Genomic DNA, 27,501 nt, shown 5'->3' with positions numbered 1-27,501 from the left:
CACTCAGTGGACAGTTAGGACACTTAAAGAAAATGGAGGCCAACTGCAAACGGAGAGCAGCCTTCTCCGTTCCCCCGAAAGGAAGGAAGGAAGGCTGTCGCTCTCTCTCTCTCTCTCTCTCTCCCTCTCTCTCTCTATACCTTGCCCCCCCCGACTGTGAGGGTCCCATGGTGAGTGATGGATGTTGATGAAAGAGAGAGAGAGAGAGAGAGAGAGAGAGAGAGAGAGAGAGAGAGAGAGAGAGAGAGAGAGAGAGAGAGAGAGAGAGAGAATGAGAGCTGTAGAGGGAGAGAGAGAGAGCCAGAGGAAGAGAGGGGTATGGAGAAAGGACGGCCTCAAGTCTGTGTGGATCAGTGGATGGAGCAATTGCACCTCCAAGCTGTCACATATGTTCTTATCACACACACAGACATTAAAAAATGCAGTCGATTTTAGAGATTTCCCTAAACACATAAACAATAATAAATGCTTGAGTAGGGTATACGAAAACCTAAAAAATGATAATAAAAACATCTGGAGAGAAAACGGCGTGGGTGGGTGGGGTATGGAGGGCGAGAGGTATCACACCAAGTCTCGCGTTACTAATGCTTCAAATCTCATCGAAAGCATCTACCAGGAAGCGAATGGCGGAAATGTAAATCCACTGCAGTTTTCTCTACTACATTCCGGGTACTATATTTTTTGGTGAATAAATGAAAACCATACATACGCGTTTCCGCGATACAATTTATAATAATTTTAATTAAATGATACACAGTGATGGAATTGTGATCCGGTCGCCTGCGCGTCTATCTAAGCAAAGCGCAATGGGTGAATAGGCAGCCAATCATCCATCGGAGAGTGTACTTACTGCTGGCCGTCTAGGCACAGGTAAGAGAATTGTTAACTGTCATCTGAAAAACACGTATACTTATCAAAATGTAGATAGCTTCACGTTATCAAGTACGGGAAGTCGCAAGTGGACATGGATGCAAGCTGTCAAATCATTGAACCTGTGATCAGCTAGCAATTGCGTCCATTCATCCACCCATACATATTGGATGTACCCTAGTGTGGTAAACCTAGTGTTGAATATCACCCTCACCAACTGCATTGTCCCATCTAGTTGTTTATATATCTTTGTTATAACGACCAGACACATGGCTGTGGCCCCCTAGCCTCTGCACCAGACTCGCTCCGACCCGGGCGTGACCATGTTTGAGAGGACGTCCTTCACCACGCTGATCGTGGGGGTGTTTGTGGTGTACGTGCTCCACACCTGCTGGGTGATGTACGGCATCGTGTACACCAAGCCCTGCGACGATCCCCCCAACTGCATCACGCCATTCCTGGCCAGCAAGCCCAAGCTACAGGTGGGGATGGATCCGATGGCCGTCTGTCTGTCTGTCTGTTTAACCACCCACACACTTCTGTACATATTGCTCTGTCTGTCTGTCTCTCTGTTTATCCAGCCACACACCCACCCTTCTATATCCATTTATCCCTCTGTCCATATCGACTGAGTATCAACTTATAGTGATTGATCGCTAAGTATCATTGATGCTCTTCTTTCTCCCTCCCTCTCTCTCCCCATCTCTTTCTCTTTCTCATCAGTTGAGTATCTACAGCACGCTGAAGCCCAACGCGGACGGAGGGCACACTCTCATTCACAAGGAGGACAACTTTGAGGTCGACAGCAAGTTTGAGAGGTGGGTTGTGAAACCCCCCCTGCCGTCTGATGTTTACCCACATGTAGCTAGTGTAGTCATCCAGGTGCCCCCCGCTCACAAGGTAGGTGTCCATGTACATTTTAAATAAAATGAGGTAGTAGTTTCAGGGTGTGGGAGGAGTTATGAAAGACAAATAGTATAAAATAAACTAAAGTCTAGCCTGCAGGGAACAAAAATGATTCATCTTAAGACTGCCCTCTCTCTCTCCCCTCTCTCCCCCCTTCGTCTTGCAGGATTGTGAACGTGTCGCTGCCCAAGAAGACGCGCCACAACGGCACGCTGTTCGCCATCGTGTTTGTGCACCAGGCGGGCGTGTCCCCCTGGCAGGACCCCAAGCAGGTGCACCTGGTGGCCCAGCTCACCACCTACATGCTCCCCAAGCCCCCCGAGGTGTCACTCATCTCCGCCGAGGAGGGCCAGACCGAGGACGGCAGCGCTAAGGTGAGCTAGCTGTGGGCCGTACGTCCATGTGTCACTGCGGAACCGTAGGCTGGATCCAGCACCATGAGTACCGCCCACTGTTCAGTTGGTATGTAGCTTTCATCCAAAGAGGCTTGCAGTGACTTCTGATATAGGTCATTCATTTATTTACCAGACCATAATAATCCTTAGGACCTCTCTTTATTACTTGGGACAATGCATCGATAGGATACACAGTTACACACAAACTAATAGTCACTATGTAGTTTTATAAACAGTTCTCAATCATACTGAAAATAATGATGGAAGCAAGAACAGAGGGAACAAAAGCATATGGAAGCATATCAATAAAACAGTAATATAGGGTTGTCTAGAGGTGGCCTATTGTAAATGTCCACTGCAACTATATATATATACCTGTGCCGGTTTTGCATATCAGGAACTGAAAGCCGAACCGGGGCAGCAGAACGTCCTCCATGGCAACCCCACAGCAGGGAGCGGAGCTGGAGGAGGAGGAGGAGGAGCCGCCGCCACCGAATCAGACAACCCCGTTTCCCATTGGCGGACGCGGCTGACACTCAACATCGTCAGCGACCACTTCCAGTTTGATAAGGAGTCTCTGCCCAGCGACGTGCACCGATACCTCAGAGTGTAAGACCCGGCCTCAGACAAACACACTGTACCACACCAACATCATTATCAACGTGCATTCACTCACAATTAGGACAATGAAATGAGGCTTGGAGGATATCGATCCCCATCTTGGATAAACAAAGTACATTTAATCTTGTGTGGCTAGCTTTTAACTGTTTTAAATCTGCTTTGAGTGCATTGTAATCCGTGAATCTGTGTGTCTCATCCAGCTTCCCCAGTGGTAAGAAGATGGTGTATCTACCTCTGCTCTTTGTCGATGAACTGAGCAACAGAGTCAAGGACTTGGTGGTATGTCAATGTTTATACTTTTCAGAAAGTGTTAACCGTCAATGAATGTTTGTTGTCAATAATTCATAAGAGTGACGTTTGTGTTTTTGTGTGTGTGTTTGTGTGTCTGTAGGAAATCAACCGCACCACAAAGGAACTTCCACTGACTATAAACTATGACTCCATCTCTCTTGGGAGGCTGAGATTCTGGATTCACATGCAAGACGCGGTGTATTCGCTACAACAGTTTGGTATGTAAACACACACAGGGCTTCACAGACGTGTGTGAACATTGAGTAACCGCACGCACTTTGTAGTCAGCAAGAAATCACAATGAATCACTAGAAGGGTTTGAATTACAAAGTCCCAGCAGAAGGTTATGAGGCAGTCCCTTCCCTTGAATCCAAAACCATTTTTAACTCTTTAGAAGCCCTAACACACTCCTATATCCTGTAATTTGTGTTTTTTTCCCCCCAGGTTTTACAGAGAAAGATGCAGACGAAATAAAGGGGATCTTTGTCGACACAAACCTCTATTTCCTAGCTCTCACCTTTTTCGTCGCCGCCTTCCACGTGAGTCTTTAAAAAACACGTAGTTAAATAAAATATATACACTAAAACAAGATATAAAACAATATCTCATAAACCTTACAAGGTGACTTCATAGAAACACAACAGAACGTTAAACGCACAGGTGTAGCTCTAAAGATTCATTTGGGAACCTTCTGTTTAGTTATCAGCTTGTGTTTAGACAAGGCTCACAAATCTTCATGTGACATGGGTTAACACATTTATTTTACTCTGCTGAGACCCAAATGTGAACAGTTTAAAGGTCTCATGACATGCCACCAGGTGTGGTGTGATTAGCCGTTACAAGCCGTTGCTGTGCCACAGTTTCTCATTCTCATTCTCTTTGTCATGTTGCCTCTCTTTACTTCTCTCTCTCTCCCTAGCTGCTCTTTGACTTTCTGGCATTCAAGAATGACATCAGCTTCTGGAAGCAGAAGAGGAGCATGGTGGGAATGTCGAGTAAAGCAGGTGGGTCACGTGACAGCATTCTAGGGTTAAGAGGGTTGGTTGGAGCCCCGTCTGAACACGCAATCTCATTGGAGCTGGAGGACTCTGTTCCATGTGTGAATTCCTCCCTCCAAAGAAATGACACGAAAGCCCAGCTTCCAGATAAGTTAATTTGAGGAAAGAACGAAGGGTGCAAGCGGCTATTCTTGGACTTGGAAGGTTGACACACAAACTGTTCAGCTTCAAAGGAGGAAGCATCAACAAATGTTGGAACAAATACAGTTCATACATATAACATAAGATGCATTACGATACTGAGAAATCTCTTCCACACTATCTCAAACTACCTCTCTGCTGTATTAAACATCAACCATTCAGTTTTTCCCCCTCTTCCCCGCCATGTGTTGTGATGACCCGTCTCTGTGTGTCTTCGGTCTCCCCAGTACTTTGGCGCTGTTTCAGCACCATCGTCATCTTCCTGTACCTGTTTGACCAGCAGACCAGCCTCCTGGTGCTAATACCTGCTGGAGTAGGCTCCATCATAGAGGTAAGCATACTGCTCAATGATGGAGGCTTTCCCCTCAACATTGAATCAGTGTTTCCAAAGAAGAAGAAACTGAGATTTTCCATGATTTTCTGCCAATTGGATGGTATTATTAGTTCTAGTTCTTCAGCACAGATTATTTATTTTTTTAATGAGACATTTTGGTGTGGCATCCATGCTTATTTATAAACTGTATTGATATGGATGCCCAGATTTTACAGTTAACCCTTGTTTTTATATTTTAAAATCAAATTGAGTCAGGTCAAAGTGTGAAATGATGGTGTGTCTGTTGCTGTGTTTTAATCTGTGATTGGCTGGTTCCCCCAGGTGTGGAAGGTGAAAAAGGCCTTCAAGATCCAGGTGTTCTGGAAGGGATCCAAACCAACACTCTTTGTAAGAGACCCTCACAATGACCCACTCTTAAAAGGTTTCTCTTTGTAAACCGATGGTTGTTTGTTTGTGCGGTAGCGTTTAACTAAAATGGGCCTCTTCTGTGTCGACAGTTTGGGAAATTGGACGAATCGGAAAAGAGAACGGAAGAATACGACACTCTGGTAAGATACACGCAAGCCTGACTGACATAGTTTCCGGCCACACCCACCACATACAATAGGCCCACAGACGAGTTTCAATAGTGTGATGATGCCTCCCTCTCCAGCAGTAACTTGATAGTCACTATGTGTTGCTCCTGTCTTGTCTGTAGGCCATGAAGTACCTGTCCTACCTGCTGTACCCTCTGTGCTTTGGCGGGGCCGTGTACGCCCTGGTGTTTTTGCGATACAAAAGGTAATGAATAACATGGTGATGGTTATTATTAACTGTTTTCTGTGTGTGTGTGTGTGTGTGTGTGTGTGTGTGTGTGTGTGTGTGTGTGTGTGTGTGTGTGTGTGTGTGTGTGTGTGTGTGTGTGTGTGTGTGTGTGTGTGTGTGTGTGTGTGTGTGTGTGTGTGTGTGTGTCTACTCCCTGCTGCTCCAGTGAGAGTTTGTGTGATTGTTAATTGACAACTGAAGACTCACTCTTGCAGCGCTAATCAAAAGCTTTGTGTTAAACGTCTCCTGAGCCGCGTGATACCGAGAGCGCCTCTTCATGGAGACAGCACTGGTGTATGCATCAGAAGGGTCCTGCACTAACCTGTTATTATACCCTGTCTTCTAACCTGTCTCTCCTCACCTCTGCCCCCCCCCCTTGCTTCCTCTCTCCTAGCTGGTACTCCTGGGTGATCAACAGCTTAGTAAATGGTATGTTTTGATTGGTCACAAGATTAATACACAACACAGCTGACTAAATAAACCTGTTGAACACAGTAAAATACAAATCTATTTGTATAACAAAGTTTCTCTTTTTAATATTCATAATAACACTGCAAATGGATGGTCCTATCCAGACTTATCCTGTTCATATTTTGACGTTTGTTTTGTATTATCGATGGCTGATTAGGATCTTGATAACAATGTATTAATAATCAATGATGATACAAAAAAAAAAATGTCCTACATTTCTCTAACTACAATTCTGCCTGGCTCCCTGTAGGTGTCTACGCATTCGGCTTCCTCTTCATGCTTCCACAACTGTTTGTCAACTTCAAGGTACAGACACAGATTGCCATGTTCCTTCACCATATTTTCCTTTCTTTACTCTAGAATACTGTTTTTATTTTAAAACTTTTCTGGGGGTGTTCTTGGGAGGCATTTATGATCTCTGGAGATGGAAATATTACCTTTTTTCTAAAACCGAAACGCGCTGTTCAAATTTCTGATGTTTGTATTCTTTGTTCCGTGTGAACAGCTGAAGTCTGTGGCGCACTTGCCTTGGAAAGCCTTCATGTACAAGGTAAGATCCTCTTAATGCGGCTTTGATTCCCCAGAGTGCTTTTGGAGAGTGCTCCAAAAGGAGACCACAGGCTTCGTTTGTATGCTCACCTGATGGATGCTTTCTATTGACACGGCTTCTGCGTATACGGGCAGCCGTGGCCTACTGGTTAGGGCTTCGGCCTTTAAACCAAAGGGTTGCCGGTTCGATCCCCGACCCAGTTGGAAAAATGTGGGCGGGGGAAGTGATTGAGCACTGCTCTCCCATGCCCACATCCACGGTTGAAGTGCCCTTGAGCAAGGCACCTAACCCCTCACTGCTCCCTGAGGGCCACTGTAGCGGCTCACTGCTCCGGATTAGTGTGTGCTTCACCTCACTGTGTGTTCACTGTGTGCTCTGTGTGTTTCACTAATTCACGGATGGGATAAATGCAGAGACCAAATTCCTTGTATGTGTGAGCATACTTGGCCAAAAAAGCTGATTTACATTTTTTTACATTTTCTATATTTTCTTTGTTAACCCTTTTCTATTCATCCATGTAATTGGTTATGGTCTATGTCTCTCGAAAACTACTGGGTATGATCCCGAGTGTCTGTCGCCTAAAGCCGAATTCATAGTCGCCCGTTTGTGAAGTACAAACATGGCATTAATTCTCGCCGTCACACTGGTGAGGACAGAAAGTTTGCGCTGCTGGCAGAGCCTCAAAATGTCGAGAGGTGTGCCAAACACATCATCGCATGAAACACGCAAGGGCTGAGATTGCGTCATTCTGTTAAGCCATTGAGCGTTTCCTTACATTCACCATGGTATGGTATCTGTTGCTGCTGACTAAGGCTGTTTACTGCCTCCGTTCTGTGTTCATTTGGATATTGATCGATCTGATTTCCCTCACCAGGCTTTCAATACCTTCATCGATGACGTGTTTGCCTTCATCATCACCATGCCAACCTCCCACAGACTGGCCTGTTTCCGAGACGACATCGTCTTCCTCATTTACCTCTACCAGAGATGGTAAGACCAGCACTCACATCGGGGGTGGCTCCACCCACCATTGTGCTGATAACAACTCAGGCAATACGCCTTGTAGCAACCCACGTTTGATTCTGACCTGAGGGGTTTTCCATCAATCAGGCTAAGCACAAAGCCGGTCTTATTTCGCTTAGCTGGGCTTCTTTCAGCTAGAGTTGCGTTCCATGAATGTGACTTAAGGGAATTTCCGCTAAGTAACCATGGCAATTTATCTGACCAAACTAACCTGGTCGGGAGCAGGTTAACTGTCAGGCTAACTTGAGCGGTGTTTCAGAGAAATCCATCTGTCAGCAACAATTGTACCATCAGAAGGTTCCGCCAAGCCTAGTCCTCACAATTTTGTCATAAATGTACATATATGAAGTACAAACAGCGTATATTTTCACTAAGGGTCTAAGATTAAATGGTGCAAATGAAATAAGTCAATGAATTGCTATCTATTATTACTGTGGCTATTTTTTCAACACATTTTTACACAAATCTATGTATTATCGCGTAATCAGGAATCAGCGGCTGGGTGAATGGTCTAGCACTTGCCCTGTGATAGGCGCGATCCGAGTTCGCGTCCAGAGTATTCTTGCCGTTGGCTTCATTTTGTAATTCCCTTTATTAATTTTATTAATTCCCTAATTAAGAATATTCAAAGAAATGGAAAATAAATGGCATGAAAAGTTATTTGATTTCTCTAGTAATTCTTCCTATTACTAATTGCGTAGGGATAGAACCCCGGACGACCGGGTGCAAGTCCGACACGTTAACTCGAGACTATCTCCCTGCTTTCAAATCCATGGTCAATATTAAATTAAAATATGTTACGCTTAATACTACTTATGAATTCAACAGATCACCGATTTTTGTGCCAGGCAGCCTCCCTGTTTCTATTAATGGTTACGGTGTTCCCTTTTTGAGTTATTATATGCTTGTACTCCTCATAGACCTCCACAAGCAGCTTCTGTTCGCCGCTGGAAAAGATCCCGCTCGGTCCTTTTCGGACATTTGATCCCTGATTCGACATTCACATTTATGGGCTGGTTACATATCTCGTGAACTCGCGTAATCCAGGATAACGTTAGCCTGGCTTGAACTAACCTGAGCAAGGCGTGGCTGAACTGCTTTGATGGAACGGCTTAAGCCTCAAGTGGAAGTTGGCGCTAGTTCTAACCGGGCTTAATCAACTAAGCGCCGCTTTCGTTAGTGACTTTGATGGAATACCCCTCTGTAGTCCTAAGCTACTGTTTATGTTTGATACCACTCTACCGTTCGCTCCAAAAGCCCTTGCATACATATCTGATCCCTAACCTATGGTTGTATGCTACATGTCATCACCTTGCCTTTACTGTCCTGTCCAGAAGGCACTATTGTCCATAAAAGTTTCAGATAACTTGTCCTTATCCAATTGTAACGCGCCAGACCTACCGCACTCGTTATTATCCGGGTAGTCAGCACGTCACCTCATGTCTGTCCCTATGTGGTGCGTTGAACTTGTTGATGTCAGTACTGACCCTAACCATAAGCACCCTAAAACTATCCCTATTCCTAATATGTCATCCCATTTCAATGTGTTTGCTTGCATAGCTTGTCTACAATTAAACTAATTTGATTGGGTTGTCTTTGCAGGCTCTATCCGGTGGACAAGACAAGGGTGAATGAATATGGCATTTCCTACGACGAGGCGGACAAGGGAGACAAGGGAAAGGCGCACAAAGACTAGAAGAAGAGGAAGATGAATTTGCCGTCCGTTAAACTATCTATTTGTCCGTGACAGGACCAATAGATCTATGCAGCTGGTTTGATCCAAGTCCAATCCTACTGACGTCTAGGACAGCCGATTGATCTGATGTGAGGTTTTTGGTTGATTTTAAATGAAGGATTTTATTTTAATTCTTTTTTTTATACCTTAAACCTGTACCACGGGAATGTCAGCCCGGGCGTAGGTGTGTCTCAGTGTTGACTGACCCAATGCTGAACTACCGGTATGTGAATTGCTTTTACTTTATTTTGGAGGGGGACTGCAAAGGGGTATTTTAATTGATGCAATTAAGCAATTCTTGATTACACAAGGGGAACCCACAGGACGTTGATTGGGACATTAATAGCTATGGTTTGTGAAGGCCTGTTGATTTCAAACAGTGGGAACTAAACAGTTATTTTTTGCACTGGAAACTAATTGAGGTCATAGCTACGACCCACACCCCCCCCCCCCCCCCCCCCCATCCTAATGTGTAACATACTGATAATGGTGGTCAATGTCACTGGTGTACTAACAGAATGGGAAGTTTTAACATGTATAACTACCCAACCAAGCATCTTTCTTTGACAGTTGGAAATGGTGCTGCACTGAAAATTATACAGGGGAACAAAAACGCGCAAAATTTACATTCCTCAAATTTGAATACCCAACCTCCTGGTTACTACAGCAAATTTAATTTTTATGACAAGCTTTTTACCTCAAGTATTTTCTCCAAGGCCAATACCGGTGCCAAATGTAAAATAAAGTGTACTTTCTCTAGTTGTGTGAAACGTGAGTTAGTATTACACCTGGACCAACTCTTCTGGTTCAGAAGATGATGGTGCATCAATTTTAAAATGTGGGCATATTTAATCAGAAGGGAATATAAATTTGCCTGAAATATGGAGATGTTTTTTCAAATGTAATAAAAGTTGTAATATACTGCAGTTGTATGTTTACTTGGTGGCTTAACCTGCAGTAGTTAAGACCACTATACCTCCATGTCAATGCTTATGAATTTAAAACCATGAAGGCCATTTACATTTGGGTGTATCTATTGCCATAAGTTATTGCCTCACTGGTCAATTTGTTAATACTATTAAGTGTACAATTCACCTAAATCCACTTAATTTCATGGGAAAATAATTTAGAACCTGGCACTTGGATGGTTCTACCTGTGCAGTCAGTGGACAATGCGAACAGGTCGATTGATCGATGGCCAAGCATCACTTAGTTCCTTTTAAAGGTGACATACCATCAGGTGAGTGGCCATTACAAGCCATTTGGAAAATCTGCCTCTTGACAAGTGGGAGTTTGCGCCTAGATGTATGACAATAGATCAGTCTACCTAGTGGACTGTAGCAAACATAGCTCATCTATCCATCATACAGCTAGGTTGAAATGCCCACTTATGTCAGTAGAGGCAGACTTTCAAAACTGCTTATAACAGCTTAACACTCGCACCTGGTGGTATAATATGTCACCTTTAAAGAAAAGATAAAACCCTCTCAACATAAGAGTCACTGGAGACCAAAAGCACCACAATACAACAAGGTCAGTCGTTTCCATTCTTTTATTCAGTTTTTTTTTAGAAAAACGTTCTAGTCGAAGAGACCGAAGCCCATGTCATCGTCAGACTCCTCAGACTCGTCCTTCTTCTCCTCTTTCTTCTCCTCTGCCTTGGCTGGAAGGGCAGAAAGAAAAAGGGGTTAATGAATCATACAATATGCAGACTGGACCAATAGGTCTGAAAGATGGTGTAGCGGCTAGGGTGTTGCCACTCCTACTCAAAGGGGAATTTGTTTGATGCCAATCAAGTTACTTCAAAATAGTTAAACCATTTACTCTGAAGTCATTCAGCAGATTCTTATCAAAAATATATCAAAGCATTCAGTGGGTTTTCAAGGAGCCTATAGGAAAGAGCATCCTGCTGAAGGACACCTACAGGTCTGCAGACATTTGGGATCAAACCCAGTACCTGCTAACCTCCCTCTAGACTAGACCCATTTAGTAATAGCTGAACACCAAGGAGCCTGAAGGTGTAGCATGTACCTGGTGCGTCGGCGGTTGCGGCTGCAGCAGCAGGGGCGGTGCCACCGGCAGCCGGGGCTCCACCACCGGCTCCTACGTTGCAGATCAGGCTGCCGATGTCCACGCTGGTCAGGGCCTACAAGAACACAAGCATACAGTCAGGGACTGGTCAGGGCCTACAAGAATACAAGCATACAGTCAGGGACTGGTCAGGGCCTACAAGTAAGGACCTCGGTCAGAACCTGGATTAAGAACACTGGTATGGTCCGTAAGCACCTGGGTAAAGGACCTGGTATACCAATGTATGACCTGGTATAGACCGTCGGGAACTAGGCCAGGGAAGCAGTAACACTAATGAGCTAGTGGGTCAGGGTCAGTCAGTGAAAAGAAGGTCAGAACGACAGTTGAGGTCTGCATGTGCATCTTCCGGACAGTCCTGGCGTTCTCACCTTGGCGAAGAGGCTGGGCCAGAAAGGCTCCACAGTAACGCCAGCTGCCTTGATGAGGGCGTTGAGCTTGTCCTCCTAAACACACAAAAAGGATAAAAGGTTATTTAGTATTTCAGGGCACCAGGAGTTACTGTACAGGGGGTGTTAAACCTAACAATGGAAAAAATATCTGTATGTATGACAGACAGGGACAACAATAGCCAAAAGATTCACAATGCAGAGATCTTTACATGGCTAGTCGTGTTTGCTTATGTTTGACAGGTATGAGGTTAATCGTAATTGTAACGTTTTGGTCGTTATGACAAGAGTTCCCTCATAAATGTAGGCAGGTAACTCATGAAACGAGGGAAGCTTTGTTAATGGTCAGAGCCAAATCATTCAGACAGTCATCTACACGTGGGTGTAAACTTTATTAAACAGTCTTTTATCAGTTCTCACTTCCCATGCCAGATCAAAACAAATACTATTAATTTTATAACTTTTAATATTAAAACGTGTTGTATTAAAGTTCAACCATCACTCAGCCACACACCACCCTCACTTGTCAGAGGTCTGTCAAAAACAACGCTGAACAATTTGAAATGACATGTGCGAGGCGAGAGCTTTACGAATGATTGACAGGTGTCAAGTCTTGTATCGACATAGCACTCCAAACCAAGGAACGTAAATAAAAGACTGGCATGGCTCATGCTGTATTATGCTACATGCTAACGTTACTATTTAGGTCAATACACTGATGTTCACAGGTTTCCTAGCGAACATACGTTCCAACTATACGCCAAAGTTTCCAAGTTTCCAACTATACGCCAACAACATACAATGTACGTTTCCAACAAACATTAATACATTAATGTACATGCCAATGGTCTCGTCCAACAACGTGGCCTAGCACCATGGGAGGCGCCATTTTTTACCGGCTAGTTTATAGTAACTTCAGCTTTTAAGACATTGAACTGGCGAAACATAAAGCTCTTAACCATAATGTGACCACATGACGACGTTTACGCAAGCCCTTCACCACCAGGACTATTTTCTGCACTACGCGGTTCTCCCAGTGTGATAGTCGTGTGTGAACGGGGAGTAGGGACAGTGAAGGCGGGAGACTTACGGTGACGGTAACCTCATCGTCGTGGAGGATCAGAGCAGAGTAAATACAAGCGAGTTCGGATACGGAAGCCATTGTAGATGTTGGATTTTATGGTTTGGGCGTCGGATGCCTAAATTTAACGGTGCTAGTCGCCGGATTGAGGGCCTTAGCTTCAGATGAAGAACCGAGCACCTTAGGCAAATTGACTTCCTACTCTGAAGAGCTTCAGCGGAAAGGGAAGGCAAAGGGGCGGAGAGTTCCTTTATATACAGTGCGTCAGCGCGTACGGGTACCACCGGCGACGTCACGTCTCATAATGCATGGGTTTATTTATTTATTTTATTTCTGGTATTCTATGTAGTATTATTACTACATTAGTTATTTCTGTAGTTCTTGTATACGAATATTTTGATGTGCTATTCCTACATGTTTTTGGTGTATGCAATGTCAAAATAAGACTTACTTTACCGATCAGAAACTGGATATTGAAAACTAAATAAATAAATCAAAGAGTTGCGCCCTTCACCGATCGATGCCACATATGCATAAGCACCACCAGCGGGGTGTGTAAAACGATTAAACATTTATTTTGCCTTCTCATTGTTCGACTTTCTAAGAAAGTTATTCATGTTAACAAAATCTTAAAAATATAACACAGGACACGTATATAACGTATATAACACAGGACACGTGTTTATTATTATAATAACTGTTTTTTATTGGCTTGGTTTAAAAACTGTACATGTAACTCCTTCCTGAGTTTCCCACCTGCCCCAAAGAGAGAGTGAGGGTGAGGGTCATGGAAAGATGGAGGGAAGACAGAGAAACAGAGAGCAGATAAGGATGAACAGAAGAAATGAAAAGTATAAATGAAGGGCCATAATAAAACGATGGGGAAAGGAATTTTATATATATATATATGTGTGTGTGTGTGTGTGTGTGTGTGTGTGTGTGTGTGTGTGTGTGTGTGTGTGTGTGTGTGTGTGTGTTAAAAGTATAGTTCAGGGGTTTCTGTTGGATATGAATATTTAGAATAAAGGGATCAATCGTCCCAAATAAATTAGGGGCCTGCGTCAGTTTTATGAAACAATGCAGTGAAATTGGCATGGATGGAATAGTATCATTTTGGTGGTTGGGTTGAAAGTCAAGGTGCCTTCGGTGTAGTGTTGGGTTTTAGCTTTCAGACAGACCGGGGGACTGCTGTAGACTAGTGTGTGTGTTAGAGGACAGGAAATGGGATTCAGCAACAACATAACTGGTGCAACAACACACTTCACCTCAATTTACCACGTTAAAAAAAGGACAATATCAACCATATATTATATAGTCATTTGTTTTTTTCCCGGCATTTGTCAGGACACGTGTACTAAAACATCGAGCCACTAGGGGGACACTGTTCACGAGTTCGTTGGATGTCAACACCAGAACTGAATTTAGCGTCCGTTTTATTCCCCCCCTCTCACAAGACCAAGGTCAGTGAAATCACAAATCAGGGTTTAATCATGCATAGTAACGGTGGAAAGACCCCAATTCATCGTGGACCCCGTCACCACCTGCACTCTCCACTCCACAGTAACCATCCATGACCCAGGGTAGTGTGAAAAATAGAGAACTTCTTTGTGTGTTTACTAAGCGGTTAAGCAACAAAACAAAAATATGTCTTTGTATTACGAATCAAGAAAGACAGGCCATTAAAAAGCTTTTGTTCACTGTCCAGGTGCCTGAGATATAGACCACTGATAGTGTATGTGGGGACACACACACACTCATGAAAAAAGGATAAACTATCATTATCTATATATATCAACAATGGTTACCCAATACACTTTTGTAGTGACCATAAATGATTAGAACGGCAGTTAGCCTGAAAACAATGAAGTAAGTAGCGGCGAGACAAGATTCATATAAACAATAATTACTGATAATAATAAACACATTTAAGGCGTAGTCATTGCCATTTGGATGATCACCCGCTGATCATGAATTCAAAGGAGTTCCAGTTGTCATGGCGATCTGTCGGATGTGTTCTGTTGTAGCGTGCGTCTGTCCGTCTCTTCCTGACTTCTAGTGAGTTTGACGTCCCGGTGAAGCTGTGCACTATAGACCATTACCATTATACCATTATCCTTCAGTTGTTACAAGAGTCTTTATCTCCGCAGGGGGTTTTGATGTGAGGGGGACAGTAGTATACGTTTGTAGCCTGCTTAGGTAGACTCTATAAAAATCACTAATAGGCATTTCGAGAAGCAAAAGACAAGAAATTAGGATTCTGGAAAAGATGCAATAAAAGAGAAACTTTTTTTCTTCTTCTTCTGGCCAATACAGAGCACCAAAAGTAAAATAATGCAAGATACAAACAGAATGTAGATCTTGCTATGGAGACACAAACCATAAGCTGCTATGGCTGGGGGTCTGTTGTAGGAGAGTGCCTTGAAGAGAGCTAGAGAGAGACAGAGTTTGATCGTGTCTGATTGGCGTTTTCATTCCTTCATGTACATCTCATTGATCCTCAATCACTGGTCTTCACATCTGTGTCCTTATCCTTCTGCAGAGTCATCCATTCATTCACCGATACGTCATTCATTCCATATATGTCCCGCATGCCATCCATTCATCTTCCCCTCTGTGATTGGCTTTCACCCCTCGGGTTCCATAGCAACAGGCTCCAACCCTTCCCCTACATCTTTCTTCTTCTTCGGACCTGGACTGGCCTTTATTTGATCCCCTCATCCCATTGGCGAGCAGGCTAGTGTGGGCATGCTTGAGAGATCATCTTGAGCCGTGATTGGTCGATGACATCCAGAAGGTTCTTGGCGTCAACTGCGAGTGCGTGAGCCGCAGTCAGCATCTGTTTCTTGTACTCCTTTTGTAAGCTGAGGACAAAACACAGGACGTTATCAGTAATACATTCCATCAATATTTTTCAAACAATAAAGATTGTCCATCTGAACTATGATTGGTCAAAAAAGAATCACGCAAATTCTGAGTTCAGCGTTTCTTTTATGGCTGTCAAGGTACCTTGTCATCACGTACTGCTGGGCGAGCTTCAGTTTCCCTATCAACTCAGACAGGTCAGAGTTCAACAACTTCTGGGCCATCTCGATCTAGAACAGAGCACGCACAGATTAAACACTGATGCTTGAGGTGGGCTTTTGTTGTGTGTCTGTGGTTGTGTGTCCTTACCTCTCTGTGTGTACTGGCTGGCAACTCAGGAATCGTCTCGTCCACTGTTGCTAGTAGGGTCCTCAACGCTAGACCCACCTCCTATAACACACACACACAAACAGGCACACACACAAATAATAAGATAGAGCTTTCCAATGACTAAATATTAAAGAAAAAAATCCATTTAAAAATCTCATCTCCATCCCCTACCTTCACCATGGCAACATACTCCTCTGGGGCGGCGGGCTGGATCCTGTAGGACATCTCTATGACCGCCTTCACCAGCCCCGTCACATTCTCATAGACCCGGTCGTTGGACCGGTCCAGGTCGGCCGTGGGGGGCGGGCTGATCTCCTGGGGCTGCAACTGGACCAATTAGGCGGAGGGAGAAGGCAGAGGAAGAGATCAGATTGGCCGGGCTCTTGTCGTTGCTGATGCTGCCGCTGTTGTGAGGACAGTGGAAAGACTGCGGTGACGCAGACTCACCACTAAGCGGCAGCATTTACTAGCAACCAGGCTAAGGATGTTTATGCGCATGTGTGTGCATGCAAGCACATACAAATGCATGTGCATGCTCACACGCAAATTGACACACACTCACACACTTGCCCTCACTGCCACACACAATGCACTCAATGACACACACTCACTCTACATGACTAGTCTAGCTAGTATAACTCACTAAACTAAAGTTGTTAGTAATAAGCGGCAACCCACTTGTGTGTAAGAGCCAGCTGTGTGATGACCATAAGAGTTGAATATTAGTCCTGAGACAAAGGCTCAGGCTCAACAACACAATGACATCAATGGGAAGAGAGAGCAAACAAAAATAAGTCTGGTCTCGCTTTACCCACTCAGATGTTGAAAACACACACAGAAGACTGTGCTGTTTTTGATGTTGAGTATTTTACTGTAGATCAAATAGTGAAGCCACTGTGGGGGCTTTACTAATCACATTGGAGGAGATCTAAACACCAGGCCTGGATATGGTTTCACAGTCGTCCGTCACAGCTTTGCGAGTGCCAGCGGCCCAAGCAGTCAATACATGATAAACCACTACAAACAAAGTACAGGTTGCCAGAAAACATCAGAGTGCACCATTTTGATGCACTACTAGGGTCTGCTGGGGGAATGGATACCTTGACACCTCGGCTTTTCCTCTTGACTTGTTGCAGTCAAACTAGTAGTAATGGTAATATCACTAGCAGTATTACCACACCAAGTTTTCCCTGAGAACTTGATCCTCTAACTTATAGCCTTAATTTAATTTTATAGCCTTAACTTAATCAAATCCATATTTTTTGGACCGTGGAAATACGATGGCCCATATCGGTTCAATCCTGCTCAAACTAAAACCCATGACGACATTAAGCGATGGCTAGGAGCCGGCTGAGCTAAGCTCACTTGAATGACTTTTCGTTTCGTTCTTCAAAGGTCAGTCACACCTCTGGTGTTCAACCATCTTAAAAAGGTTGCAGACAAAAACTAATATTCTTCCATATCGCGACCTTTCCTCCAGCTCTTATGATATTTCAGAAAGAAGTTCATGATGTCAAGGTAGCCATTCCCTTGAGGTTAGTAACGTGAGCTACTCTCTACGCTAAGCTATGCTAAGACCATAGCACAGATCTACACAGAGGCTGGCTTACCCTCCACGGCTAGACGTGTGTGTGTGTGTGTGTGTGTTAGGGAGACAGGGAGAGTGAGAAGGAGAACACCAGGCAAGAAGGAGGTGGAGGAGGAGCAGGTGGGGCGATGAGGAGTGAGGAGGTGCAGGAGGAGAGACACGTTAGCGTGATAAAGAGAGTGGAGTGGAGAGGATTAGAGACCAGAGACAGATGCGATAGTGAGTAAGAGAGAGAGAGGGGCAGAGGGAGAGAGAGGAGGGGGAGAAAAGAGGGAGAGATCACGTTAGACCAGTAGAGAACCCCAGGATAGGACAGGGAGCATACAGGAACATCTCGTAGAACGTCTTTAGAACAGTGGAACCCAGGTTAAAAAAGGCTGGATAGGGTTAGGAAAAACCACGTGTTGACCACATAAATGCATTCCAACATTCAGGAAAAATCGAAGCAGTTATGAGAAAATACAATAAAAAAGGTACCAGGAATAAAAAAAAAAATGCTTTATGTTTTAAACAGGAATATCTTTGACCCCATCCTCTTATTAATCCCAGACGGGAAATTAGGGTGACAGTGATGGGAATTTTGGCTTCCATTACACACTGTGTGTGTGTGTGTGTGTGTGTGTGTGTGTGTGTGTGTGTGTGTGTGTGTGTGTGTGTGTGTGTGTGTGTGTGTGTGTGTGTGTACCTTGACCCCCTCGTTGTAGCTGTCCACGGGATTGAGGAGGGGCAGGTTGCCAAGGTGACAGGGGGCTCCAGGCCGGGGGGGCTTCTTCGGGGGGGCAGCAGTTAGTTCTAGAGAATAATGAAAAATAAAGTTGAATTTATGATAAACTGACCACTGATAACGACAAGAGGAATACTGTTACACTTTCTTTGATTAAACATAGAAATTGAACAGCAAACTGCTTTTACTAGATATCCACTTTCAATCAGAATATCTTCAATACTGAATTGATGAATATACTTTGACTACCGTCAAAAGGATTAAGATGAAGATTAGGATCAACATTGATGTGTTTTGCTCTGGGGCCGTTATCTCACCTGGCTTTCCAACCGGCTGGTATATGTGTTGGCTTCCTCCCTGTGGATGAACAGAGACAGACAGACAGAGAGACAGAGAGACAGACAGACAGATTAACTCAAGGCAGGCTGATAAATACTGGATCATTCTTTTTATACAACCAGTACTGATGGGAAATCATGGAGCTTCCTCAAAAATGCCATCAAATCGTAGCCAGAATCTGTTATGATAATATAAACCTCATCTGTCTCTCTTTTTATTCTTGTCACCACCCCCACATTTTTCTTACTTTAATCCTGTTTCCAATAGTGTTCCAAAGTGTGTGCATGTCTGTGTGTCAAGTGTGTGTATGTGTGTGTGCATGGTGTGTGTGTCAAGTGTGTGCGTGTGTGTGTGGGTGTGTGTGTGCATGGCGTGCATTTCAAGTGTGTGTATATGTGTGTGTGCATGGTGTGCGTGTCAAGTGTGTGTGTATGCGTGTGTGTATGTGCTGACTAGAAACAGACCGGAGTTTGCAGAGTTCCATCCTCTCTGTCGATGCTTCCTCTGCTGTTTCTGGCCTCAGCCTTCTAAAGAGAGTGAGGACGAGAGAGAGAGAGAGAGAGAGAGAGAGAGAGAGAGAGAGAGAGAGAGAGAGAGAGAGAACGGAGGAGATTGAGAGAAGAGAGAGAGAGCGAGAGCGAGAACAGAGAGAGAGAACGGAGAGAGAACGGAGGAGATTGAGAGAGGAGAGAGAGCAAGAGACAGAGAGAGAGACAAAGAGTAAGAGGTTGAGAGAGAGTGAGTGAGTGAGTGAGTGAGTGAGTGAGAGAGAGAGAGAATGGAGGAGATTGAGAGAGGAGAGAGCGAGAAGAGAGAGAGCGAGAGAGAATAGAGAGAGAGAGAACGGAGGAGATTGAGAGAGGAGAGAGAGCAAGAGAGAGAGCGAGAGAGAACAGAGAGAGAGAGAGAACGGAGGAGATTGAGAGAGGAGAGAGAGCAAGAGACCGAGACAAAGAGTAAGAGAGAGAGAGAGAGAGAGATTAGAGAACCATGGATAAATATACTACAAAGCAAACATCCACAATACAACTTTAACTCATCAGGAATGACTGACCTTGTTCATAATAAAAGCTCCTTCCTTATTCAATTTGAAGTGGTTCACATGGCACACATGAGTACAATGTAATCCAAACACATGACAACTCCATTTTCAAGACATCCACCCACCAGCCACAGACGACCAGACATGCTCACTGATCAACAAGCATCTCTATTCACATCCTATCCACAATTACGCTTTTCGACATCTACCAGTCAGACTGCCCATAACTGTGACCTTCGCAGAACACTTTTGTACGGCTTTGTCAGTAAAAAAAACTGCATCTCTTTGAATGGGGTATACCACACCCGCAATCCCACACAGTTCCACCCTTCACCAACAAACATTAACGCACGATTCTCTAACCATAGATTAACTCAAGCCTTGACCCAAAGCCCGGCTTCCATCACTATCGCTCCAGCACAGTTTGAAATGGAATCTCTCTCTCGTAAAGATCTCTCGCTCTTCTCATTCCCCTGTTCCGTTTAGAGTCGCAATGTACCGTTTTGGTGAAGCAGGCCCTCAAGAGATGCATCCTGGGTAAATGGACGACGTAGAGGATGAGAGAAGGGTAGGAGAGAGACAAGGCCATCGAAGATCGGGCCCAAAAAGTGACGAAGAAAGGAACGATTCGGAGTCCGACGCAAGAAACGGTAGACTGATCTGATCCCGGGTTACGAGGGAATATCAGTGTTAGTGGAAGAGAGGAATTGAAGGACTGACTGGAATGACAGAAAAAGGACAAAATCCAAGTTGGGGGAAAAAGGACAAACAGAAATGTGAGGGAGAGGCGTGTGTGACATAAAGAGAGAGAGAGAGAGAGAGAGAGAGAGAGAGAGAGAGAGAGAGAGAGAGAGAGAGAGAGAGAGAGAGAGAGAGAGAAACTGAGCAATAGGGAGTAAGAGTTTTTCCAGGGGAGTATGAGTTCCAGTGCGCCTCAAGGACAGACTCTTGGTGGGGAAAGAAGCCAGCAGCCAACCACCTTACTCTCTCACCATGTCTACTTGTCTCTCTCCCTCTCATTCTTCGTCCCTCTCTCTCTCTGCCTCTCTCACTTCGCTCCTTGATGCACTTTCCAATCCCACATCTCCTTCTTCCCTCTTGCTTTTACTCCTCTTTTTCCACCCCAAGGATCCATCTGATCTCTCTAGCCTTTTTTTTTTGTATTTTCCACCGTTTCCCCAAAATAAAATAACAAAAGAAAACAAACAGCTTTGTGTCTGCCTGACCAGAAGGGGGAGCTAAATAACTTAGTAGTGTCTTCCGTTTGCTAAGTTCAACATACACAATATGTATGCAAATATTATCATCACCATTCTCATTTATTCCGTTAGATGGTCAATATAAAAAAAGATAAGCTCAATTTACAGACCCTTTATGTGCCTTTTGACCCAAAGGCTAGTGTGCCCAATGCTTTACACAGCACTGGTCAGCACTTTCCTTTGTTTGGAGAAAGCTATAGAGATTTCCATAGAAAGGTTCTATGCTTTGGTGCTAGGTTATGTCCATGAGGCTACATAAAAAGTCTATGTGTGTCTAATCAAAACCTTGTTCAACCACAATCAAACTGTTTTATGGTATTTATTAAATTACCCCCTTCAAAGGCTCTAAACCCACTGGTCTAACACACACACAGCCCACACAAACCACTTTCACTTGTGGCTGCCAAATGACAAAATAGGTCATCAACACGTTGGGTTGCCAGGTTTGACTTTTCCACACGATTTATGTTTCCACTGAGCCTGGAAATGTGTGGTGCATCTGGAGGAGCTGGCAGGCCGGCCAAACCCGTCAACAATAAGGACATGACACCCGGGGTATGAAAGATGAGGGATTAGAGCATGTGAACAGACAATTCTCTCCACTGTGTTCTACCCCGGTCAGTGAGTAGATGCTTTTATACAATTTGACATGCAGTGAACTCAGAAACATCGCAAGTGCGAGTGTGTAAATGTGAATTTTGATAGTAACTTGTGGATATTTAGACAGTGAGACCCAGGGACTGGCATATGTGTGTGTGCAGATTTGTGTGTGGGTCTATGCATCATTTCAAAGTTATTGTTTGTGTGCGTAAGTACGTGTGTGCAAGTACATGTTCCATAATATATGTGTGTGTGTGTGTGTGTGTGTGTGTGTGTGTGTGTGTGTGTGTGTGTGTGTGTGTGTGTGTGTGTGTGTGTGTGTGTGTGTGTGTGTGTCTCACCATCATGCCCTCCTCCTGCTCCAGCCATCTCTGGTCGTCCTCCATCTGCTGCTGCTGCATCATCAGCCTCTCCTCCATCAGAACATGACCACCACACCCACCCTCCTGGAGCACACACACACACACACACACACACACACACACATTCAGCATTCATGCACTAAAGTGTAGCTGCTTTGCAATATTTGATTTGTTTTGAGTGTGTGTGTGTGTGTGTGTGTGTGTGTGTGTGTGTGTGTGTGTGTGTGTGTGTGTGTGTGCGCGTGTGCGCATTACTGTGTGGTGTACCTCCATGTTGACGTTCCACATGGCCGTGTGCTCTGGTCTGTGCTGGGTGCTCCATGAGTCATGGGGAGGGAAGCCTCCCTCCACCCCTCCTACACCACAGTGGGCTGAGGGCTGGGGAGAGGGAGAGGGAGAGGGAGAGAGAGAGAGACACAGACACAGACACAAGGAGATAATTAAACGTCAATAACACTACTAGTCACATAACACTACTAGTCACATAACAGCTGCTGTGCAGGTGCTGTTTTGGAACTCGGTCGTGCAGCACTTTAAATCTTTTGTAGCTGCACCGAATCTGAACACATGATGTGTGATTGCCGTCATCCTCACTTGCAAGTTGCCTTGGATAAAATTGTCCGCCTAATCACCAAATATAGACTTCAAAGTGGGGATGCGCTGATGCAAAACAGAAGTGACCGAGTCTAACACCTCTTCTAGTGTAACATCAGCAACCGTATCAAAGTCTGTGGGCTTCCCGTAGGGCTCTCCACACACTCCTGGAGCCGCTGCCAGTGTGTTGATAAAGCCAACATAAACCAGGCTAATATATAGCTGCTGTCATGTCAACATGTGATATGATCTGGAGCAGGACCAACAGGCAGCTGGAACACCACGTTCCTTATAAGGGCATAGAGAGAGAGTGGGGGGGGGCGGGGGGGAGAGAGAGGGGAGGGGGAGAGACAGATGAGGGAGGGAGAGAGAGAGACAGAGAGAGGGAGAGACAGACAGAGAGAGACAGAGAGAGAGACAGAGAGAAACTGAGAGACAGAGACAGACATAGAGAGAGAGAGAGAGAGCAGCTGGACCACATAAACAGGTAGGAGTGAAGGGAGAAATGATGATCAGTGTGTATGTGCGTGTGTGTGTTTAAGTGGGTTTTAGGACTACAGGAAATACCTGGTGTCTGTCTGATGTGAGTGGAACGACTTCATCTCTCTGTCTCCAAAACACACACACAGTCTATCATACCCCAACATCTTTCTTTCTGCTTCTAAAAGCAAAATCGTTTTCCATCCATCTTTTCCATGTGTTTTTAGGATTGTGTGTGTCTGTGTGATGTGTGCGTTGTGTGCATGTGTGTGTGTTACCGGGTAATGGTTGTGTTGGGGGCTGGTGAAGAATCCCTCGCTGGAGCGTGGACTGGGATAACCTGGCCTGCTGGGCTACAGACACACACACACACACACACACACACACACATTAAGTTAATACGCATAGACAGAGACACAGATATATGAGAGACTGGCAGATAGACAGATAGACAGACAGGCAGTCAGACAGGCAGAGAGAAAGGGGCAGGAATGTAGACAGAAAGGTTGACAGACAGACAGTTGGTTGCAGACAGACACACATAAAAAGAGAAATTAAAAGCCAGAAAGAGAGAGAATAAAAAAAAATTGAGAAGAGAGAATAAAAGCCAGACACACACACATGGAGCCAGACAGGCAGTCGCAGACCAACAGGCAGGTGTAGACAGACAGACAGGTGTCCGGGGGGTACCTTGGGCGGGGCGTCCTCTGAGCCTCCAGAGTCCCAGGAGACGTTGACCTGCCTCCTCATCTCCATACGCAGCCTCTCCTCCATCTGCTGCTTCTCCTCCTCCAGGATGGTGCTGACACACATACACACACACGCATTAGAGGCACACACATTAGACACCCACCCACACATTACACACCCACGTATTACACACACACACACCCACCCACACCTCACATGCATTACACACACAAACACACGCATTAGACGCACACCCACATGTTACACACCCACGTATTACACACACACACACACACACACACACACACACACACACACACACACACACACACACACACACACACACACACACACACACACACACACACACTCGTGTGCGCATTACACACACACATGCACATGCATTAGACACACACCCATGCATTAGACAAACACACCAACACACAGACAGAGACATACCTGAGCTGTGTTTTGAGTTCAGTAAACCGGGGCCTCTTGCTGGGGTCATACGACCAACACTTGGTCATCAGACTGTACAGGGTGGGCGGGCACTGGGGCGGCATAGCCAATCGCTCGCCGTTCTCAATCCGGCCAATCACGTCGTTGTTCTTCACTCCCTGGAAAGGCTTGATGCCGTACATCAGGATCTCCCACATGCACACGCCTGGGGAGATGGGCCGTTTGCATTAGAACAGTTCACCGCGTTACGGCCTTGCACACACACACACGTGTGATGAAACACAGACATGAGTTTGCGCGCACACACACACACACAACACAACTCACCAAACATCCAGACATCGCTAGCGGAGGTGAATCGTCGGAAGTTGATGGATTCCGGAGCCATCCACTTGATAGGTAGTTTACCTTTGGATGCTACAACACACACACACACACACACACACACACACACACACACACACACACACACACACACACACACACACACACACACGTAGACAGAGACAAATACATTACCATTAGCCACATTATCCAACATTTTGTACAATGCAGGTTAACATAATAAAGTACTTAAGCATTGACAAACATAAGTTAATAATTGTGCATAGATGAGTCATAATGTGTCAATTTACGAAGCATGTCAAAGACAACGTCAATTTGGTAATTAGTCGTTAGAGGCGGCAGTAACCACACCCCGCCAGTAGGTGTCAATAGAGTGTAGGCTGCTCAAGTCCTTAAGAAGGTCCCCAGTGTGTGTGTGTGTGTGTGTGTGTGTGTGTGTGTGTGTGTGTGTGTGTGTGTGTGTGTGTGTGTGTGTGTGTGTGTGTGTGTGTGTGTGTGTGTGTGTGTGTGTGTACCTTTGTAGTAGGAGCTGTCCTCCATGTATCGCGAGAGGCCGAAGTCACCCAGCATCACACAGTCCATGGAGGAGACCAGCACGTTGCGGGCAGCGATGTCCCTGGAGCACAGCAGGGGCTCGTTGTGAACTGATACAGGACAGTGTGCATCTACGCATTTAAACACACTCTCACTCACAAGAAGATTACCAATTGGTTATTATCAATAGGTTTATTCATAAAATAAAACCAAAAATATCTAATCTATAGATTATTTGACTAACTTAAAACGAATGTGTCTAATTATTATGTATCATAATTGAACATACAGAAAAACAGTCAGACAGACGGGGGGGTGTGAGTATGCTATTGTGTGTGTGTGTGTGTGTCTGCCTCTGAGTGAGTGAGTGAGTGAGTGAGTGAGTGTGTGTGTGTCTGCCTGCGTGCGTGTGTGCGTGGCTGTACCTGTGCACAAAGCGCTTGCTCTCCAGGTAGGCGAGGGCGGTGCTGAGCTGGTAGGAGAACAGGATGAGGCTGGCCAGGTCCAGACTGTACTTCCTCACCTGGAGGAAGGAGCGCAGCTGGGGACGGAACACACACACACACACACACACACACACACACACACACACACACACACACACACACACACACACACACACACACACACACACACACACACACACACACACACACACACACACACACACACACACACAGAACGAGAGAGAGACAATCACACACACAGAAATATAGACATAGAGAGAGACACATACACACACACACAGACACACAAAGAAGGACAGACACAGAGACAGAAATACAATTACTTTCAGCTACTTAAACAAAACGACAGGCCGCAGACCAATGAAGAATGAGGAATAAGCAAATGACTGTATCCGCATATAAAGAGTGGTGGGCAGGCAGGCACACCCCCTCCACACACACACACAGTACCTCTCCAAGGGTGCACAGCTCCATGATGATCCACACCGGGTTCTCTGTTATCACTCCGATCAGCTTCACTATGTGAGGGTGGTCAAACTGGCGCATGGTCACTGTGGGGGGACACACACACACACACACACACACACACACACACACACACACACACACACACACACACACACACACGTTAAAACGGTATGTTGTGAAAGGCTTACGACCATTGAGCATGGGGATGTAACCACACGGTTTGGCATGTCACTGGATGAAGGTTTGGTTTACTGTTTACCTAATGATGGGGAGCCCGAGGAACAGGGTATTTATGTTTTTAAGTTGACCGACTGCTCCCCCAGACAGGCTCGGTTAAGTTTGAACCTTCTGAAGATCAGATGCCACGAATATCGTTCATACTTTGGAAACCTAATCATGTTATTACCACATAAATGTGACAAGGAGTTACTGTAGATCAAACTGAAGCACTCAAACTGAACGATAATATTGTTGAATACCCAGGGCCCTGCTGATCCTCGACGCTACTATACAGACAGCCCTGGGGCCCGCTGAACACATGGTTCTGGGCCCTGGGGAGTCTCCAACTCGCCATACATTGCTTGGCTGAACCCAGAGACCTCACAGTGTGTGCACAAACACAAATGCATGCGCACACACACACACACACACACACAAACAGCTGTAGCTTGTAAACCATGCCAGAAGAGAGTTTAGACACTGTAACTCCTGTAAACCACGGTTTCCTTCAGGATTAAGTCTCCCTTATCAGAGCGCAGACAGACTGAGACAGGGATGGAGAGAGACAGAGAGAGTGTCAAACACACACACTCAAATAAATGTGTACTTACAGGCTTCCTGTAGAAACTTCTCTCGGACGCTGTCTGACGTACAGTTCTTACAGGTCTTAATGGCTACCGACAGGTTGGGATCGTCCTATAGGACACACACACACACACACACACACACACACTACAGTCAGCTGAACATATAAACGATATAAAGGGAGGCAAATGCATGTCTGAACTCTAAAGAGAGAGGCTCAATCCAGTAAACCAGCCAACCTTGTTTGCCATTACTTATAAGGGGGCAGTAATAGTGTAGTGGATAGGGGGACCAGCCGAAAAGTGTGTGTGTGAGACTTGCTGGTACCCACCGCACTGTTGTAGACTCCCTGGTGGACGTCCCCAAACTGGCCCTCTCCGATGCAGCGGCCCAGCTCAATCCTGTCCCGCTGGATCTCATAGTCCCGTGCTGGGGGGGGAGGGGGGCAGAGGAGGAGACCAGGGTTAGGGAGGAGGAGGAGGAGAGGGGACAGGAGGGGGAGGGAGGACAGGGGACAGGAGGAGAGAGGAGAGGGGACAGGAGAGAAGAGGAGGAGATGGGACAGGAGGAGAGAGGAAAGGAGGGTTAGGAATATGAGGAGAGGGGACATGAGGTGATAGGAGAGGAAGGTAAGGGAGGAGGATGAGAGTGGACATGAGGGGAGACGAGACAAGTGGACAGCCTAGTAGTATAAACACACTAAAATACTAATTCATATTTTCAAATGACGATGAAACACATATCATCTTGATGTACCATGATTTGGCATGCACACCGCAATACAAAAGGGCCAACAC

The 27,501-nt window shown here is 45.3% G+C and overlaps 3 protein-coding genes across 6 annotated transcripts in view; 1 reads left to right on the top strand and 2 right to left on the bottom strand.

The window, feature by feature from the left end:
* The first annotated feature begins 592 nt into the window (after window positions 1-592).
* clptm1l (CLPTM1 like) lies at window positions 593-10,121 on the top strand. Its single transcript, XM_084484953.1, has 19 exons — window positions 593-669; window positions 758-870; window positions 1,136-1,352; window positions 1,594-1,688; window positions 1,943-2,150; window positions 2,569-2,780; window positions 2,993-3,071; window positions 3,184-3,301; window positions 3,528-3,622; window positions 4,003-4,087; window positions 4,510-4,613; window positions 4,938-5,003; window positions 5,114-5,164; window positions 5,314-5,396; window positions 5,815-5,849; window positions 6,142-6,197; window positions 6,397-6,441; window positions 7,316-7,431; window positions 9,067-10,121. Exons 3-19 carry the CDS (start codon window positions 1,194-1,196, stop codon window positions 9,158-9,160), a joined length of 1,701 nt encoding a protein of 566 aa, XP_084341079.1. The 5' UTR covers window positions 593-669; window positions 758-870; window positions 1,136-1,193; the 3' UTR covers window positions 9,161-10,121.
* A 615-nt stretch (window positions 10,122-10,736) lies between these two features.
* rplp1 (ribosomal protein lateral stalk subunit P1) lies at window positions 10,737-12,982 on the bottom strand. Its single transcript, XM_084484419.1, has 4 exons — window positions 12,767-12,982; window positions 11,659-11,733; window positions 11,231-11,345; window positions 10,737-10,862 (listed from the first exon to the last, which is right to left on the bottom strand). Exons 1-4 carry the CDS (start codon window positions 12,836-12,838, stop codon window positions 10,780-10,782), a joined length of 345 nt encoding a protein of 114 aa, XP_084340545.1. The 5' UTR covers window positions 12,839-12,982; the 3' UTR covers window positions 10,737-10,779.
* Window positions 12,983-13,475: 493 nt separating this feature from the next.
* Window positions 13,476-27,501, bottom strand: part of ptk2aa (protein tyrosine kinase 2aa) — a 57,566-nt gene continuing 43,540 nt past the window's right edge. For all 4 annotated transcript variants that reach the window (XM_084484489.1, XM_084484490.1, XM_084484491.1 and 1 more), the window contains 18 exons: window positions 27,036-27,133; window positions 26,731-26,815; window positions 25,883-25,983; window positions 25,391-25,506; window positions 24,947-25,047; window positions 24,414-24,503; window positions 24,087-24,291; window positions 23,628-23,739; window positions 23,216-23,290; window positions 22,131-22,241; window positions 21,843-21,947; window positions 19,065-19,127; window positions 18,579-18,618; window positions 18,223-18,329; window positions 16,121-16,276; window positions 15,929-16,009; window positions 15,764-15,849; window positions 13,476-15,618 (listed from right to left, as the gene is read on the bottom strand). In XM_084484489.1, the coding sequence (XP_084340615.1) occupies window positions 15,492-15,618; window positions 15,764-15,849; window positions 15,929-16,009; window positions 16,121-16,276; window positions 18,223-18,329; window positions 18,579-18,618; window positions 19,065-19,127; window positions 21,843-21,947; window positions 22,131-22,241; window positions 23,216-23,290; window positions 23,628-23,739; window positions 24,087-24,291; window positions 24,414-24,503; window positions 24,947-25,047; window positions 25,391-25,506; window positions 25,883-25,983; window positions 26,731-26,815; window positions 27,036-27,133 (1,859 nt within the window). In that variant the 3' untranslated portion in view covers window positions 13,476-15,491. The remainder of the gene's footprint in view (window positions 15,619-15,763; window positions 15,850-15,928; window positions 16,010-16,120; window positions 16,277-18,222; window positions 18,330-18,578; window positions 18,619-19,064; window positions 19,128-21,842; window positions 21,948-22,130; window positions 22,242-23,215; window positions 23,291-23,627; window positions 23,740-24,086; window positions 24,292-24,413; window positions 24,504-24,946; window positions 25,048-25,390; window positions 25,507-25,882; window positions 25,984-26,730; window positions 26,816-27,035; window positions 27,134-27,501) is intronic.

Source organism: Micromesistius poutassou, assembly GCF_964030765.1.
Source record: "Micromesistius poutassou genome assembly, chromosome: 20".
NCBI classification, from domain to species: domain Eukaryota; kingdom Metazoa; phylum Chordata; class Actinopteri; order Gadiformes; family Gadidae; genus Micromesistius; species Micromesistius poutassou.
The sequence above is the reverse complement of the archived record's forward strand: the minus strand, read 5'-3'. Positions and strand labels throughout refer to the sequence as shown.

What these genes read in the sequence shown, in the direction of transcription:
- rplp1 (XM_084484419.1), bottom strand. Translation starts at nt 12,838, where the DNA reads ATGGCTTCCGTATCCGAACTCGCTTGTATTTACTCTGCTCTGATCCTC. An exon ending in GGCCCAGCCTCTTCGCCAAG is followed by an intron (nt 11,346 to 11,658) that starts GTGAGAACGCCA and finishes GTGTTCTTGTAG; the next exon opens with GCCCTGACCAGCGTGGACAT. An exon ending in CGCAACCGCCGACGCACCAG is followed by an intron (nt 10,863 to 11,230) that starts GTACATGCTACA and finishes CTGCCCTTCCAG; the next exon opens with CCAAGGCAGAGGAGAAGAAA.
- clptm1l (XM_084484953.1), top strand. Translation starts at nt 1,194, where the DNA reads ATGTTTGAGAGGACGTCCTTCACCACGCTGATCGTGGGGGTGTTTGTG. An exon ending in GTGCACCGATACCTCAGAGT is followed by an intron (nt 2,781 to 2,992) that starts GTAAGACCCGGC and finishes TGTCTCATCCAG; the next exon opens with CTTCCCCAGTGGTAAGAAGA. An exon ending in GATCAACAGCTTAGTAAATG is followed by an intron (nt 5,850 to 6,141) that starts GTATGTTTTGAT and finishes GGCTCCCTGTAG; the next exon opens with GTGTCTACGCATTCGGCTTC.